The sequence below is a fragment of the Rhinopithecus roxellana genome, chromosome 13 (assembly GCF_007565055.1).
Source record: "Rhinopithecus roxellana isolate Shanxi Qingling chromosome 13, ASM756505v1, whole genome shotgun sequence".
Lineage (NCBI taxonomy): Eukaryota > Metazoa > Chordata > Mammalia > Primates > Cercopithecidae > Rhinopithecus > Rhinopithecus roxellana.
Window position 1 is genome coordinate 10,320,606 of NC_044561.1, and position 17,932 is coordinate 10,338,537.

The 17,932-nt window shown below is 52.1% G+C and overlaps 1 protein-coding gene across 7 annotated transcripts in view; it reads left to right on the forward strand.

The window, feature by feature from the left end:
* The window catches only part of PI4KA (phosphatidylinositol 4-kinase alpha), a 148,658-nt gene that overhangs the window by 126,766 nt on the left and 3,960 nt on the right, over positions 1-17,932 (forward strand). For 4 of the 7 annotated variants that reach the window (XR_004052828.1, XR_004052830.1, XR_004052832.1 and 1 more), the window contains 11 exons: positions 319-409; positions 810-977; positions 1,660-1,713; positions 7,444-7,564; positions 9,943-10,072; positions 10,990-11,060; positions 13,907-13,979; positions 14,077-14,147; positions 16,519-16,628; positions 17,045-17,206; positions 17,288-17,413. Coding sequence is in view for 2 of the 7 variants with exons in the window: in XM_030915598.1 (XP_030771458.1) it covers positions 319-409; positions 810-977; positions 1,660-1,713; positions 7,444-7,564; positions 9,943-10,072; positions 10,990-11,060; positions 13,907-13,979; positions 14,077-14,147; positions 16,519-16,628; positions 17,045-17,206; positions 17,288-17,413 (1,177 nt within the window). In the remaining 5 variants the exon portion in view is untranslated. The remainder of the gene's footprint in view (positions 1-318; positions 410-809; positions 978-1,659; positions 1,714-7,443; positions 7,565-9,942; positions 10,073-10,989; positions 11,061-13,906; positions 13,980-14,076; positions 14,148-16,518; positions 16,629-17,044; positions 17,207-17,287; positions 17,414-17,932) is intronic. The other 3 variants (XR_004052829.1, XR_004052831.1, XM_010381790.2) reach the window with 1 other exon arrangement.

A 17,932-nucleotide genomic window follows, 5' to 3' on the forward strand; every position in this document is an offset into this window, starting at 1 on the left:
GTCTCGATCTCCTGACCTTGTGATTCGCCCGCCTCGGACTCCCAAAGTGCTGGGATTACAGCCATGAGCCACGGCACCTGGCCTACACTCTTTTAAAGTTATTTTTCAATGTGCAGTTATTATTGGCTGTAGTCTCCCAGTTGTGCTATCAAATAGCAGGTCTTCATTCTTTCTATTTGTTTGTACCCAAGCTGTCACTTGGTATTGATATGAATCCCTCCAGTTCAGCGTTTCCCTCTGGCTCCCCTCCCTCCAGTGTGTGGGAGAGCGCGGGTTCCCTGGCGAGGCAGCACCACCCATACCCTCTGTGCCCTGTAGGTTTAAGAACACAGAAGCCATCGGGAACGAAGTGACCCGTCTCGTTCGGTTGGACCCAGGAGCCGTTAGTGACGTGCCTGAAGCAATCAAGGTAGTGTAGCCCGTGTGCCAGGGCCTGAGTTCAAACTGCACAAAACAGCACTGAAATTAGAAATGAGACAAAACCAGAAATGAGACAAAAATGCCTGAAACTGGAAATGAAACAAAAATAGCCACGTGGCAACCTCAGTACTATTCATGATTTTTCTGATTTCCTGTGTTGTCTATTCCTTGTCTGTAGCATTTGTTTACAGTAGAAAAAAATGTAATGCACTTCACCCTAATTGCAGTTACGCTGTTTTCCATAACACATCAGAAGCATCTTCCACATGGTTACAGATGCTTAGAAACATCACTTCTCATGACCATCCTTGTGGTGTGGCTAGTGGGTCAGGTATTTCGAGAGGTCCCGGGACTGCCCAAGCCATAGCGTCTCCCCGCCGCCTCTGCAGTTCCTGGTCACCTGGCACACCATCGACGCCGACGCTCCGGAGCTCAGCCATGTGCTGTGCTGGGCACCCACGGACCCACCCACGGGCCTCTCCTACTTCTCCAGCATGTACCCGCCGCACCCTCTCACAGCGCAGTACGGGGTGAAAGTCCTGCGGTCCTTCCCTCCGGTGAGCCCAGGACCCTGCTGAGCTGGCCTCTGGTGGGACTGTTGGTTGGGGTCTTACCTGGAGAGAGGCACAGGCCCCACCACTGGCCATGAGGTTGCCCCATTACGTACTGTTCCTTTCCCTGTTTTTGTTCAAGTAGTTGTAGAAGATGGATTTAGTTCTAATTCACATGTGTTCTCTAGTTACATTTGTTTTTTAACCTGAGTGAGGTGTTTGAGTTAAAGACACACAGTTGAGTTTGATTATGAGGTGGCACGGCAGCTGTATACAACCCACATGGCAGTGCAGCTTTGTCTTGGAACCCCACAGTGACCTCGCCCATGGAGGGTCCCTCACTCCTTGTGGGAGCCCAGGGAGCCCACGAGACAGCTATGATGATGGTGGAGAAAGGCCTCTGGAATATTCTAGAGTCTGACCCACAGCAGACCTTTTCCCTGAGGCAGGCTCCCCAGTGAGGAGCGGGAGGCCCTCCCACCCACTGTAGAGCAGGAACCTTGCTCCTTTGACCTGTTTCCTCCATTCCTGTGTTCTGAGCCATCAGTCATTTTGCCCACCATCCTCTGGGCTTTCCCCAGTTCTCAGCCCTGCTGTGGGCAGAGCAGAAGCAGAGGCAGGACCTGGGCCATAGGGTTGGGTGGCTCTGCTCTCAGAAGTCATGGCCAACTCTGCTCCTCCTCCACAGGACGCCATCCTCTTCTACATCCCCCAGATCGTGCAGGCCCTCAGGTACGACAAGGTAAGCTTGCACCTGCATGGCCGTCCTCTTCACTTGCAGAGTGTGCTCCACACCCAGCCTGTGCACGGTCTATCCCTGGCCCTCACAGGCTCCTCAGAGCCTCCCCAGGGACAGGGCTCCCCAGCAGTCCCCTTGCTCCCCCTACCTGAGCCTCTGTGATTGTCCTTTGATACCCAGTGCCGTGCCAGGGGAAGCCATGTTCACCCACTGCCTCACCCTGAGGCCCAAGCATGCTCTGCGGAGTGAGCCGGTTCTGGGGCTGTTGCCAGCCTGGCCAGGCTTCCCTCTTGTTGGTGGGGTCACCTCAAATCCCTGAATCCTGCTCTCTTCAGCCGGAAGTGGTGAGGAAGATTAACGAGGTGACGTATGCATTAGTCTACCAGGGCTGCGTAGTGAAGCACCACAGACTGGGCAGCTTAAATGTCAGAAATGTCTATTCTCAGCATTGTGGAGGCCAAAAAACAAAACAAACAAGAAAACCATGAATTCTGGAGGCCAGAAGTCCGAGGTCAAGGTGTGAGCAGGAGCAGGGTTGCTTCCTTCTGAGGTCTGTCTCCCTGGCGTTTTTTTTTTTTTTTTTTTTTTAAAACAGGGTCTCGCTGTGTCACTCAGACTAGAGTGCAGGGGCATGATCTCAGCTCACTGCAGCCTCAACCTCCCGGGCTCCAGCCATCCTCCCACCTCAGCACCTCACCTGCTACCCCTCCCAAGTAACTGGGATGGCAGGTGTGCGCCACCACACCCAGCTAATTTTTGTATTTTTTGTAGAGATGGAGTTTCGCTATGTTTTCCCAGGCTGGTCTCAAACTCCTGAGCTCAGGCAATCTGCCCACCTCCACCTCCAAAAGTGTCTGAGCCACCATTATAGGTCTGAGCCACCATGCCCATCTCCCTGGCTTATTGATAGCCATCTTCTCTCTGAATCCTTACAGGGTCATCCTTTTGTGTGTCTGTGTCCTTATAAGAACACCCATCATACTAGATTAGGACCCACCCTATTGACCTCATGTTACCTTAATCACCTCTATAAAGTACCTATTTCCAAATACAGTACCATTCTGAGCTCCTATAACATATGAATTTGAAGGGACACAATTCAGCCCATAACAGTGTCTGTGGACATAAAGTACTCAGCACAGGTCATGGCACAGAAAATATCCATGAGAGTGACCACAGCCAGGAGCCTGAGCCTCCTGTGCCCTAGTGCCAGCCCGCCCACTGCACTCTGTGTCTGAGTGCAACTTGTCTGCCCTCTTCCCCAACCCCAGAACTGACCTTGTTTCCCTGACTGAATTGGGCAGCAGACTCCATGTGTCCTGGCTGAGCCCTCACCACTGTGGCCTACCTGTGGGCTGGCTGAGTGCCATGACTGGGTGTCCCAGGGGCTAGCCCTAGAGTCTATAGACCAAAGTGCTTCTAGAACAGCAGCCAGCCTCTGTTGAAAGACTGAGTCCTGTGAAATCATTCGCTGCCCTCACTAGGTGGTGCCATGCTCTCTGCACCTCTGAGCGGTGATATGTGTGGAGCCACACTCACCAAGCTGGAGCCTTCACACTGGTGGCAACTTACAGGATTGTCATGAGGCACCTTCTCTTCAGGGACCTGTTTCCTTCCCCCTGGCTCCCTTCCCACATTATTTTCCCTTGACTGCTTGGCTTTGTGCTTCCATACAGGCCTAGCATAAGGGTTAGGTCCAGAGGCAGTGGGGAGGGGAGCCAGTGCCCAGGGCCTCCATGTGAACTCTTGGTGGTGGCTACCAGAGAAAGGCTGCCTGAAACAATTCTTCTGTGTGTGGTTGTACCAACTCAGGACTCAGCGAGTTTCCCTGGTTTCTTTCTTGCTATCCATTTTTAGGGAATTTTTTTTTTTTTTTTTTTTTGAGACAGAGTCTCGCTCTGTTGCCCAGGCTGGAGTGCAGTGGCACTCTCGGCTCATTGCAGCCTCTGCCTTCCAGATTCAAGCAGTTCTCCTGCCTCAGCCTCCCAAGTAGCTGGGATTGAAGGTGCATGCCACCATGCCTGGCTTATTTTTTGTATTTTTAGTAGAGATGGGGTTTCCCCATGTTGGCCATGCTGGTCTCAAACTCCTGACCTCAGGTGATTCACCCGCCTTGGCCTCCTATAGTGCTGGGATTACAGGCATGAGCCACTACACTCAGCCGGTATATATATATGTATATATATTTTTTTAGAGTTTCACTCTTGTTGCCCAGGCTGGAGTGCAATGGTGTGATCTCAGCTCACTGTAACCTCCACCTCCTGGGTTCAAGCAATTCTCCCACCTCAGCCTCCCAAGTAGCTGGGATTACAGGCATGTGCCACCACACCCAGTTAATTTTTTTAATTAATTAATGGCCAGGCACGGTGGCTCACTCCTGTAATCCCAGCACTTTAGGAGGCCGAGGCGGGCGGATCACGAGGTCAGGAGATCGAGACCATCCTAGCTAACAGGGTGAAACCCCGTCTCTACTAAAAATAGAAAATATTAGGCCGGGCGCGGTGGCTCAAGCCTGTAATCCCAGCACTTTGGGAGGCCGAGACGGGTGGATCACAAGGTCAGGAGATCGAGACCATCCTGGCTAATACGGTGAAACCCCGTCTCTACTAAAGAATACAAAAAACTAGCCGGGCGACGAGGCGGGCGCCTGTAGTCCCAGCTACTTGGGAGGCGGAGGCAGGAGAATGGCGTGAACCTGGGAGGCGGAGCTTGCAGTGAGCTGAGATCCGGCCACCGCACTCCAGCCTGGGCGACAGAGCCAGACTCCGTCTCAAAAAAAAAAATAGAAAATATTAGCTGGGCGTGATGGTGAGTGCCTGTAGTCCTAGCTATCAAAGGAGGCTAAGGCAGGAGAATGGCATGAACCTGGGAGGTGGAGCTTGCAGTAAGCCAAGATTGTGCCACTGCTCTCCAGCATGGGCTACAGAGTGACACTCGGTCTCAAAATAATAATAATTGTTATTATTTATTTATTTATTGAGACAGAGTCTGTTGCCTAGTCTGGAGTGCAATGGCACGATCTCGGCTCACTGCAACCCCCACCTCCCAGGTTCAAGTGATTTTTCTGCCCTAGCCTCCCAAGTAGCTGGGATTACAGGCGTGCATTACCATACCTGACTAATTTTTGTATTTTTAGTAGAGACAGGGTTTCACCATGTTTGCCAGGCTGGTCTTGAACTCCTAACCTCAGGTGATCCACCTGCCTTGGCCTTCCAAAGTGCTGGGATTACGGGCATGAGCCACCACGCCCGGCCTGTTTTTTGTATTTAGTAGACATGAGGTTTTACCATGTTGGTCAGGCTGGTCTCAAACTCCTGACCTCAGGTGATCCACCTGCCTCGGCCTCCCAAAGTGCTGGGATTACAGGTGTGCGCCACCATGCCTGGCCTGGAGGTTTTTTTAAGTTTAAAAAAATTTATATCACTTGTGGCAATACAAATGTATATACATATTTGTTTATACTTTTTTTGAAAAAGAGCAGTAGGCCAGGCGCCATGGCTCACGCCTGTAATCCCAGCACTTTGGGAGGCCGAGGCAGGCAGATCACGAGGTCAGGAGATGGAGACCATCCTGGCTAACGTGGTGAAACCCCATCTCTACTAAAAATACAAAAAAAAAAAAAATTAGCCGGGTGTGGTGGCAGGCGCCTGTAGTCCCAGCTACTCGGGAGACTGAGGCAGGAGAATGGCGTGAACCCAGGAGGCAGAGCTTGCAGCGACCTGAGATGCACCACTGCACTCTAGCCTGGGCAACAGAGAGAGACTCCATCTCACAAAAAAAAAAAAAAAAAACTCCGTCTCAAAAAAAAAACAAAAACAAAAACAAAAGGTAATAGTAAATCAAAAGTTAATAAAAATGGCCAAAGAGGGAGAGATCAGGATGGAAGTAACAGATATGTACCCTATTTAATAATTTTGACTTTGGAACTCTGTCATTGTTTACATAATTATAAAACAAACATATTTAAAAAGCACTACACATTGAACATTCATAGTTTATCTTTAGATCTATTTTCTGGGTTAGAATTGAGAAACCCAAAGCGAGGACTTCTGCCTCTGTGGTAAGACCACCCCCCCTTACCCAGGTCACAAATGTCCATCCAAGGGATACTTCACCAGATCAGTGTCCATAGACTCCAGGAGGCTACCCAGAAAGGCTAACTCACCTTTTTAAACCTAGGACATGGAATTAAAACTGGAGTTTTGAAACTTACGGCTCTAGGAACAAACAAAAACAAATGTTTAATTAAAAAGAAAAACTGGGCTGGGCGCGGTGGCTCACGCCTGTAATCCCAGCACTTTGGGAGGCCAAGGCGGGCAGATCATGAGGTCAGGAGTTCGAGACCATCCTGGCGAACATGGTGAAACCCCGTCTCTACTAAAAATACAAAAAAATTAGCCGGGCGTGGTGGCGGGCGCCTGTAGCCCCAGCTACTGGGGAGGCTGAGGCAGGAGAATGGCGTGAACCCGGGAGGTGGAGCTTGCAGTGAGCCAAGATCACGCCACTGCACTCCAGGGCAACAGAACGAGACTCCATCTCAAAAAAAGAAAAAAAAACTGGAGTTACTACTGTGAGTGGCGGAAAATGACCAAGAAGGAAGAGGAGGAGAGATCCTTAGGTTGGTGACCATAGATGTGTATATTAGTCCATTTTCACACTGCTATAAAGAACTTCCTGGCCGAGTGCAGTGGCTCACGCCTGTAATTCCCGCACTTTGGGAGGCCAAGGCAGGTGATCACTTGAAGTGAGGAGTTCAAGACCAGCCTGACCAACATGGCGAAACCCTGTCTCTACTAAAAATACAAAAATTAGCCAGACATGGTGGCGTGCATCTGTAATCCCAGCTACTCAGGAGGCTGAGGCAGGAGAATCGCTTGAACCTGGGAGGTGGAGGTTGCAGTGAGCTGAGATGGCGCCACTGCACTCCAGCCTGGGTGACAGAGTGAGACTATGTCTCAATAAAAAGAACTTCCCGAGACTGGTTTATTTATAAAGAAAGGAGGCTTAATTGACTCACAGTTCCACATGGCTAGGGAGGCCTCAGGAAACAGAATCATGGTAGAAAGGGAAGTAGGTCCATCTTACCTGGCAGCAAGCAAAAGAAAGTGTGTATGTAGGAGGAACTGTCAAACATTTATAAGACCATCAGATCTTCTGAGAACTCACTCACTGTCATGAGATCAGCATGGGGGAACCGCCCCCCTGATCCAATCACCTCCCACCAGGTCTCTTCCTCAACACCTGAGGATTACAATTCAAGATGAGATTTGGGTGGGGACACAAAGCCTAATCATATCAATGTGTCAACTTGTGAAGGAGGTGTATCTGCATGTTTCTGGAACCTGTCTGTCACTTTGGAACATTGTTCTAAACAACCAGCTGACAAGTGAGTTTTTAGTACCCAGCCTGCTTTTTCTCGTACTTGACAACCCCAGAAATTGGTTTGAGAGTTGTGCTTCTCAAACCCATGGGAAGACACAGAGGAGACAAAGGTTGACTGAAGCCCGTTTTGCACCCATGCCCCTCAGGTCCCAGCCACCAGCTGGCTGGAACTTGACCTGGCCACTGGCTGGACTCACCACCAGTCCTGGAGAGCTTGGCCACACCACTAGAACCACTGGGCCTCACTCTTGCCTGGCCTCCCAAATGCCGGGAGTCAGCAGCTACTGACAAGGCCTTCCTCTTGGAGAGGGCCCTCCGAGCCTGGCTGACAGGGACCTTGCTCTCCTGCAGATGGGCTATGTGCGGGAGTATATTCTGTGGGCAGCGTCTAAATCCCAGCTTCTGGCGCACCAGTTCATCTGGAACATGAAGACTAACATTTATCTAGACGAAGAAGGCCACCAGAAAGACCGTGAGTATTTTGTCCTCCAACGGGCCTCACTTCCTGTCTTGAGTGCACTGCCAGGCACCTTCTACAGCCCACAGGCCTCTCCCCAGCCTGCACTGCCACAGCTCACCGACCCCTCCACTCCTACCCTTTGCTAGGGCACTTCTCACCTTTCAGCACACATGGGAGCAGGAACCTTCCTTCATGTCACCTTTGCTAACCTGCTGTCCAATGCCAGCCTGCACTCCCAAGTGCGAGTGAGACCCTTCTGCTCCAATGGCTGCTTCTCCAGAGTCTCCATGCTCAACACAACTGTGACTGTGTGAGGAAGGGGCCGCCAGCCCAGGGCAGCGGTTCCCAAATAGCACACCCTCGGGACCCTTGCACTGTCAGAAATGAGTATTGAGGTCCTCAAAGAGCGCTGGTTCATGTGAGCATTAGCTGTCAGTGTTAACGAGGATTAGAAATTAACACAGAAAGGCCGGGTGCGGTGGCTCAAGCCTGTAATCCCAGCACTTTGGGAGGCTGAGACGGGCAGATCACGAGGTCAGGAGATCGAGACCATCCTGGCTAACACGGTGAAACCCCGTCTCTACTAAAAAATACAAAAAACTAGCCGGGCGAGGTGGCGGGCGCCTGTAGTCCCAGCTACTCAGAGGCTGAGGCAGGAGAATGGCATAAACCCGGGAGGCAGAGCTTGCAGTGAGCTGAGAACCGGCCACTGCACTCCAGCCCGGACGACAGAGCAAGACTCCGTCTCAAAAAAAAAAAAAAAAAATTAACACAGAATTTCAGAAAATGTAAGCTCATTCATTACATGTTAACATAAATAACATCTTTTTGGGAAAATAACTTTTCCCCAAAAAACTCAAAAATGAGCCAAAAGAGTGGCATTGCCTTGTAGGAGATGGCTGGATTCTCATTTTCATTCCACTTCTGCAGTTGATCTACTGCAGCGTTGTTTCAGTTGAAGTGAATGTACTTGAAAAAGGAAGTTGTATGTTAGTAATCGTTCAGGTCATTGTGGAGATCCTTTTTGATACTGCACCACACTTGACAAGTGGTAGTTTTTGTTTTCTTTTTTTAGAGGCAGGGTCCCTCTCCCAGGCAGGAGTGCATTGGTGTAATCACGGCTCACTGCAGCCTTAACCACCCGGACTTAAGCGATCCTCCTGCCTCATCCTCCCAAGTAGCTGAGACGATAGGTGCATGCCACCACGACTGGCTAATTTTTAATTTTTTGTAGCTCAGCCAATTGCAGGTTGGGCACAGTGGCTCATGCTTGTAATCCCAACACTTTGGGAGGCCAAGGCAGGAGGATCGCCAAAAAAAAAGGTTAATTGCAGTGTGGCATCTTAAATTTGGCAGTAAACTTCTCATGCTCTGTTTTGTTCACGTCCATTTGTCTACCTCGCACCTGGACCCATGAAAGCTTTTATGACATCAAACAGTGGGCATTTATAAAATATAAGCCAGTGAGTTATGCATATCTTTCAAAGGTTGATGTATTTCTTTATACAATGTGGAAAAATCATTTGTTCACATGCTGCCACTCTTATCAGAAAGGGTTTTTAAGGGAAGCTGTTGAGCTCACAGTGGCAGGTCCAAGTTTTCCAAAAAATGTTTCAGTTCCTTTGAGTGGAAGATTCGTTTTTTGTTCATTTTCAGGAAAACACCTGCCACATCCCTCAGTCTGAATAACTATATGTTGTCTCTCAGTCATTTTTTCAAGTAAAAACCAAGGTCTGTGAAAAAAAGTTAGTCCAGGCTCCAAAATCAGACAAGCTGCAAGTGCTTCTTAGGACAGCGCCTGCCTTAGATGCACATCCCATTTCATCACTAAGGATGCTTTAAAAGTCAGGTGTGGTGATGTGTACCTGTAGTCCCACCTACTAGCTGTGGTCCCAGCAACTCATGTGGCTGAGACAGGAAGATCTCTTGAGCCCAGGAATTTAAATTCAGCCTGGGATTTGAATAGTGAGAGGCACTATTTAATAGAGCCCCGACCAGTGTGTGCCTCTGTTTAACAAAAAAAAAAAAAAAAAAAAAAAAAAAACGTATTCAGGGTAGAGTTTTTTTAATAAAAATTAATTCTCATTGCTTCACCTGTGGCATTCATAAATGATACGGGCTTTTTTCTTACTGCGTGTGTAGCAGTGAGGATTCCACGCCCACTTGTGCGCTTGGCCCCTGCCTTGAGCTCTGCTTAGGCACCAGCAGCTTTTCCCACCAGCGTCAGCTGTGTCAACGCAGCAGAAGGGGCGCATGGCAGGTGTTATGGTCTCACCACGCCTGCAGAGCACACAGTGGGCACTGCCAGTCTGGGGGCTGGGAAACAGCGCTGATATTCCTGAGGGGCCTCTTCTGCAGCCACAGAGACTCAGCCTCTGTTTCCTTGGCAGCTGACATCGGCGACCTCCTAGAGCAGTTAGTAGAGGAGATCACAGGCTCCTTGTCGGGCCCAGCGAAGGACTTTTACCAGCGGGAGTTTGATTTCTTTAACAAGATCACCAATGTGTCGGCTATCATCAAGTAAGTGCAGTGCTTCAGAAACCGCCTTCTGGGATGTCTTGTTCCAGTCCCTGCAGCTTAACAGAAATGCCTGGGAAGCTTTAAAAATGCCCATACCTGGCCCCAACCAGATGAATGAGAGTAGTCTCTAGCAACAGGGCCACTGCTGGTTCTGATGGACAGCCAGAGTGGGTGGGGAAGCACTGCTCGGGGTGAGTCAAGGCTCTTGAAGGCATGGCAGAATGCATGGCCACGCCAGTTTCAGGAAATACAGCTTAGTTTCGTTCCTAAGGTTTGTAGAATTTAGCACATAGCTCCACAATTTGAGGCCACCTTGCCCTCTTCACACTCTGAAGGATCGATCCTCATGGTGTCAGGAACAGCAGACTGCCTTTGCAGCTCCTGTCATCGTTTTCCTGGGCCTTCCATTCGGGTGGAACTGACGCCATCCTTGGATGTTGTTGGCTTTGCCCATTCATAAGGGAGGAAACCCTGGAGTCATCAATGCTGGGCACGCTAGCCGGGCTGTCTCCACTGCTTACACTGCTCTGACCTTGGTCAGTTTGAGACCCTTTTCTGGGCTGGGTGCTAAGAAGAGCAAATGCTGGCAGCTTCTAACCCACAAGATAAAGGACCGGATCTAGCGTTTCCTGGGTGGCAGCAGGTGGCAGGTGTTACCGCCACCACCCCCAGCCACACACACCCCTATACAGCAGGGGCAGAGCCTGCCAGAAAACCGCCCCTTGGGGGCTGTCGGGGATTCTCCACGAGGAATGCAAGGCAAGAATTGCTGCCAGTGGTGCCTGGCTGCCCTGGGAGCAGCTAGAGCCAGGAAGAGAGGGACAGAGAGGGTAATCCAGGCAGGAGGGGCCCTGGGCTGTCCCCCAGCAGCCAGTTCCTCCAGGAGACAAAGCAAGCATTTCTTTCCTGTTTCTCAGGCCCTACCCTAAAGGCGACGAGAGAAAGAAGGCTTGTCTGTCGGCTCTGTCTGAAGTGAAGGTGCAGCCGGGTGAGCAGGTGGCTTCTGGAGGCTCGGATCAACCTCTTCCTGCGGGTGGGCCGCGGGGCGTGAAGGCTGCTGCCCTCTCCAGGCACTGCAGGGTGTGGACACAGCAGCTTGGCCAGCCCCACACCTGCTTGGGCCCACGGTGCCTGGTGCCCCAAGACCCCAGCCGCTCCCCAGAATCAGCCCCTAGTGAGCGGGAGCTGCTCGTCCGTGGGTGCCCTTCATCTTCCTTGCTGTCTGCTGTTTTTCTGGAGGCTGACACTGACCTCAGTAGCTGTTACTCTAGAAGAGGGTTCCTGGGCCCCAGCATTACAGGAGCAGGTCACACAGGCAGAGCCAGTGTGGGACAGCTCATGTGTGCTGGGACCCATCAGCACCCCCCCGCCTCCCATAGGAAGCCGCTCCTGGGTGCCTGTAGCCGTGGCCACGTGGGAATTCAAGCCCAGCGTGGTTAAGGCTGAGCTTTTCAAGAGAAGATGGAAATCCAGACTTCACTGGGCAGCTCTCTCTCCATTTTATTTTATTTTATTTTTACTTATTTATTTATTTATTTTTGAGATGGAGTCTCACTCCAGTCTGAGTCTCGCCCAGACTGGAGTGCAGAGTGGTGAGGTCTCGGCTCACTGCAAGCTCCGCCTCCCGGGTTCACGCCATTCTCTTGCCTCAGCCTCCCGAGTAGCTGAGACTACAGGCATGTGCCACCACGCCCAGCTAATTTTTTTATATTTCTAGAAGAGACGGGGTTTCACCATGTTAGTCAGGATGGTCTCGATCTCCTGACCTTGTGATCTGCCCGACTCGGCCTCTCAAAGTGCTGGGATTACAGGCATGAGCCACTGCGCCCGGTCTCTCTCTCCATTTCTAACTATTGGCACAAACTTGTCTTCCAAACTCTGGCCAGGACCCTGTACAGAGGTTCACAGCGGCTGGTCTCAGCTGTGGAGTGCCCTGAAGGGCCCCAGTTTAACCATTTCTTCCCAACACGTTGTGTTGAGCTCACACGACAGCTCGGCTTCTCAGAGAGGGCAGGACTTGCGTGCAGGGCCTCTGTTCCCGCACCGGGAAGGCCACAACTGCTGGGGAGGGGCAAAAAGAGCTGGAAGCATCGTACTGCAAGGGGCATACACAGAAGTCCCCAGCCCCTGGCTCTAGATCGTGTTGGCTGAGTCTTGCCCCAGAGGTCAGGGAAGCCAGCCGGGCTCTAGCAGGAGAGCACAGAGGGGCCTGAGTGTGAGCCATGGCCTGGAGCAGGCAGAAGGGCGGGTGAGGAAGAGGAGGAGATGGCGTGCCCCCCTCTCCCTGTACCCCACAGCAAGGCCAAGCTTGGCTCCCCTCAAAGCCCACCTCTCAGGGCTCAAGGAGCACATGTTCCCTTTAGGGACTGGCAGTTCCTTGGCCAGAAACGTCCTTTCCCTTGTCCTCTTACTTCACACATTTACTGAGCACTCACTGAGAAAGGGGAACCTGGGCTGGGCGCAGTGGCTCACGCCTGTAATCCTAACACTTTGGGAGGCCAAGGCAGGTGGATCATGAGGTCAGGAGATCAAGACCATCCTGGCTAACATGGTGAAACCCATCTCTACTAATAATACAAAAAATTAGCGGGGCATGGTGATGGGCGCCTGTAGTCCCCGCTACTTGGGAGGCTGAGGCAGGAGAATGGTGTGAACCTGGGAGCTTGCAGTGAGCCAAGATTGCGCCACTGCACTCCAGCCTGGGTGATAGAATGAGCCTCTGTCTCAAAAAAACAAAAACAAGAAAAGAAAAGGCATGACATTAGGTATTGTGGCTGTTAAAAAGATGAGTAAGGCATGGACCCTGAGCTGAAGAAGATTGAGCTCATAAAGATACAAAGTAAGCATAAAGAAACAATGTTCTGCCGGGCGCGGTGGCTCAAGCCTGTAATCCCAGCACTTCGGGAGGCCGAGACGGGCGGATCACGAGGTCAGGAGATTGAGACCATCCTGGCTAACACAGTGAAACCCCGTCTCTACTAAAAAATACAAAAAACTAGCCGGGCGTGGTGGCGGGCACCTGTAGTCCCAGCTACTCGGGAGGCTGAGGCAGGAGAATGGCGTAAACCCGGGAGGCAGAGCTTGCAGTGAGCTGAGATCCGGCCACTGCACTCCAGCCTGGGCAACAGAGTGAGACTCCGTCTCAAAAAAAAAAAAAAGAAACAATGTTGGCCGGGAGTGGTGGCTCGTGCCCTAATCCCAGCACTTTGGGAGGCTGAGGTGGGTGGATCACCTGAGGTAAGGAGTTCCAGACCAGCCTGGCCAACATGATGAAACCCTGTCTGTACTAAAAGTACAAAAATTAGCTGGGCACGGTGGCGAGCACCTGTAATCCCAGCTACTCGGAAGGCTGAGGCAGGAGAATCTCTTGAACCCAGGAGGCAGAGGTTGCAGTGAGCCAAGATCATACCACTGCACTCCAGCCTGGGTGACAGAGCAAGACTATCCAAAAAAAAAGGGGGACTCCAAGAATGGAGGGCTGTTCGGAGGGTTGCTCAGACAGGTGGAGGCAGGACAGGCTTCACACGCACCCCCAGAAGCAGTAGAGCTGCATCCGTGAGGATGGGGCTCAGTGCTCCTCCAGCAAGAGCGTGTCCTGGGAGGGGCAGACTCCTTTGGTCAATGGCTGGAAGAGTCGAAGAGTCAGGGAGGACAGACCCTTAGCGGCCGCAGAGTAATAAGTTAGTGGTGCCCTGGACAAGGACCACAGGCCCCTCCAGAGGGGTGGGGTGTGCCTGCAGGGTGGACTCGCACCTAACATCCGTGTTGGAAACTGACACTGGCCTCACCTTGGTGACTCATGCACTCCCTGTGACTGCCTCTGTCCCTGCACAGGCTGCTACCTGCCCAGCAACCCCGAGGCCATCGTGCTGGACATCGACTACAAGTCTGGGACCCCGATGCAGAGGTGGGCGCCTCGCCCTGCCCATCCCCCGCTTCCACAACATCCTCGTATGCAGTTTTTCTCAGCTACGTCATGGGTGCCACATTCTTTTTGTTTTCAGTGCTGCAAAAGCCCCATATCTGGCCAAGTTCAAGGTGAAGCGATGTGGAGTTAGTGAACTTGAAAAAGAAGGTCAGTAAAGATCCCTGGTTTTGTTTGGGAGCTCAGTGCTTTTCCTTGCTAATGCCAGTTTCTTTCGGCATGTGTTTAATTTAGTACCAGCTCTCCATAAAAGATGATGTCTGTCCATCTGTCTGCCCTCACTCAAGTCAGACCCCTCATTGGGGGATGGCATGGAGCTCAAGTGCAGTGACAGATGTGCCACCCCTAGAGGTCTGTCTGCCGTGAGTCAGCTGGCATACTCCAGCAGGCTCCTGCCTGAGGCTGAGGGGCCCAGGGCCATTGTGGGGTGTTAGTTTCTGAGGGCAGCTGTGCAGACAATCAGTTCTGGAGGCTGGAGTCCACCATCGCGGTGTCATCAGGGCCGTGCCCCCTCTGAAGGCTCTGGGCAGGTCCCGCCTTGCCTCCTCAGTTTCTGGTGGTGGTGCTGGCAGTCCTGGGCACACTTTGGCCTGCAGATGCTCCACTTCCATCTCTGCCTCCCTCTTCACATGATGATCTCCCTTGAAGGACGTCAGTCATTGGATTAGGGCCCATCCTAATCCACTGTGACCTTGTCTTAACCTAATTACATCTGCAAAGACCCTGTTTCCAAATAAGGACACATTCTAAGGTTTGGGGTGAACATGAATTTTAGGGAGACACTCTTCAATCCAGTACAGACAGTGTGGCCAGCTGTGCAGAGGGGGCCACCACCCCTTGCAGGGATCTGCCTCCCATGGCCATGTCCACACACTGGCCCTGAGCCCTCCCAGGACCCCAGTGTACAGACACATTCCTCCTGCCCCCCAGCTCACAGCACCCAACACTGACCCAGGCATACCTGGGTCTTCACTGCAGATGAAATGGGGCTCTGTTTTTAGTTCCATTTAAGCCTAAATGTTCTTAGACTCCGACACTGGATTCCACTTGCTATTCCAAGGCTTTCCTTGAGCCCTGTTGTGTAGGGACCAACCCCACAGGGTCGGTGGGTTTTTCTCCCCATGTGCGGAAACGAGAGATCATAGAAATAAAGACATAAGACAAAGAGATAAAAGACAGCTGGACCCGGGGGACCACTACTACCAAGACGTGGAGACCGGTAGTGGCGCGCCAGGCTGCGTTGTTATTTATTGTATACAAGGCAAAAGGGGCAGGGTAAAGAGTGTGAGTCATCTCCAATGATTGATAAGGTCGTGTGAGTCACGTGCCCACCAGACAGGGGGCCCTTCCCTGTTAGGTAACCGAGGTGGAGGCAGAGAGGACAGCTTACGTCATTATTTCTTCTATGCTCTTTTCAGAAAGATCAAAGACTTTAATACTTTCACTGGCCGGGCGCGGTGGCTCAAGCCTGTAATCCCAGCACTTTGGGAGGCCGAGACAGGTGGATCACGAGGTCAGGAGATCGAGACCATCCTGGCCAAAATGGTGAAACCCCATCTCTACTAAAAAAATACAAAACCTAGCCGGGCGAGGTGGCGGGCGCCTGTAGTCCCAGCTACTCGGGAGGCTGAGGCAGGAGAATGGCGTAAACCCGGGAGGCGGAGCTTGAAGTGAGCTGAGATCCAGCCACTGCACTCCAGCCTGGGCGACAGAGCGAGACTCCGTCTCAAAAAAAAAAAAAAAAAAAATACTTTCACTAATTTTCCTACTGCTATCTAGAGGGCAGAGCCAGGTGTACAGGGTGGAACATGAAGGCGGACCAGGAGCGTGACCGCTGAAGCACAGCATCACAGGGAGATGGTTAGGCCTCCGGATAACTGTGGGTGAGCCTGACTGATGTCGGGCCCTCCACAAGAGGTGGTGCAGCAGAGTCTTCTCTAACTCCCCTGGGGAAAGGGAGACTCCCATTCCCGGTCTGCTAAAAGGGGTGCTTTTCCTACTGCTAGACCACAGTCCGCTAGGTAACGGGCGCCTTCCCAGATGCTGACGTTACCACTAGACCAAGGAGCCCTCTAGTGGCCCTGTCGGGCATAGCAGAAGGCTCACACTCTTGTCTTCTGGTCACTTCTCACCGTGCCCCTTAAGCTCCTATCACTGTATGGCTTGGTTTCTCCTAGGTTGTAATTGTAGAGCAAAGATTATTATAATATTGGAATAAAGAGTAATTGCTACAAACTAATGATTAATGATATATGTAATTGTATCTATGATTTATATCTATATAACTTGTTATTTTATATAATATACTGGAACAGCTCATGCCCTCGGTCTCTTGCTTCGGCACCTGGGTGGCTTGCCACCTACACTGTTGGGCTCCTTCTTGGCCTCCCTGGAGCTTTGAAGAAGTGATCCCCAAGATTGCTGGGGTTTCTTTCAGGCATGGGAGAGGACTTACCCCTGGCCCCCTCAGAGGGCTTCTCACTGCCTACAGGCTAACAACAGCCTCTCTCCCTGTGGGCAGGTCTGCGGTGCCGCTCAGACTCCGAGGATGAGTGCAGCGCACAGGAGGCTGACGGCCAGAAGATCTCCTGGCAGGCAGCCATCTTCAAAGTGGGGGACGACTGCCGGCAGGTAAGCAGGGTCAGGCCTGGGTTAGGCTTAGGGGCTGGGCTTGCTGCTCCCCAAGGCTCCAGGCCCGCCAGAGTCCAATCTCATATGCAGAATGGTGAATCTTCGCCACCTCTTATATGGTTCAGGTGCCATGGGGTAAATTAGGGCTTCTGCAAAACCCAGAGGCCTCTCCTTCCAGCCCTTCTCCCACTGTCTCCCCCAGTGCCCACCTGAGGGAACTGCCCAGGGGTTGGGTGCCCTATCTCACACACCCCACCAGACAGCTCAGCCTCATGCTCAGCCCAGGACCTGGTGGTCCCAGCAGCCTGAGTCCAGCCCCTGATGGTCAGAAAGCAAGGCCTTCCAGACTTGCTCAGCTGTGGCCTCCCCACCTCACTCCATCTCTGGGTGCTTGGCTTCTGCCCTGCATGAGCCAGAAGAGCTGCTGGGGTGCATGGCCAGCTGAGCGCATCCCACACGTCCCGGCTTCCCAGGACATGCTGGCCCTGCAGATCATCGACCTCTTCAAGAATATCTTCCAGCTGGTCGGCCTGGACCTCTTTGTTTTTCCCTACCGTGTGGTGGCCACTGCCCCTGGGGTAAGTTCCGTGAGTGGAGCCAGTAGGGCAGCCCTGGGCACCTCGCACCCGGTGGGCTCAAAACTGGCCTTTCCTCCCTAGTGCGGGGTGATTGAGTGCATCCCCGACTGCACCTCCCGGGACCAGCTGGGCCGCCAGACAGACTTCGGCATGTACGACTACTTCACACGCCAGTACGGGGACGAATCCACCCTGGCCTTCCAGCAGGTAGCCAGGGCAGCCACAGCCTGGGGTGGGTGGGTGTGTGTGCGCTCCACTCCATCCCAGCCTCCACTCACACCGTGCTCTCCTCAGTCATCCTTTGTTAAGGGTTAAAACGTGGGCACCTGGGCCGTGTGTGGTGGCTCATGCCTGTAATCCCAGTACTTTGGGAGGCCAAGGCAGGCGGATCATGAGGTCAAGAGATCAAAACCACCCCAAGAGATCCTGGCCAAGATGGTGAAACCGCATCTCTACTAAAAATAAAAAAATTAGCTGGGCATGGTGGTGGGCACCTGTAGTCCCAGCTACTTGGGAGGCTGAAGCAGGAGAATCGCTTGAACCCAGGAGGCAGAGATTGCAGTGAGCCAAGATTGCCCCACTGCCTGGTGACAGACCCAGACTCCATTTAAAAAAAAAAAAACACCAGAGCATCTGTAAGCCACTTTGGGAGTCAAAAGAATGTAGAGCTGGGCTGGACTCCTCAGAAGAAAGTTAAGTTCTGGGTGTGGGAGGAAGCACCTACAC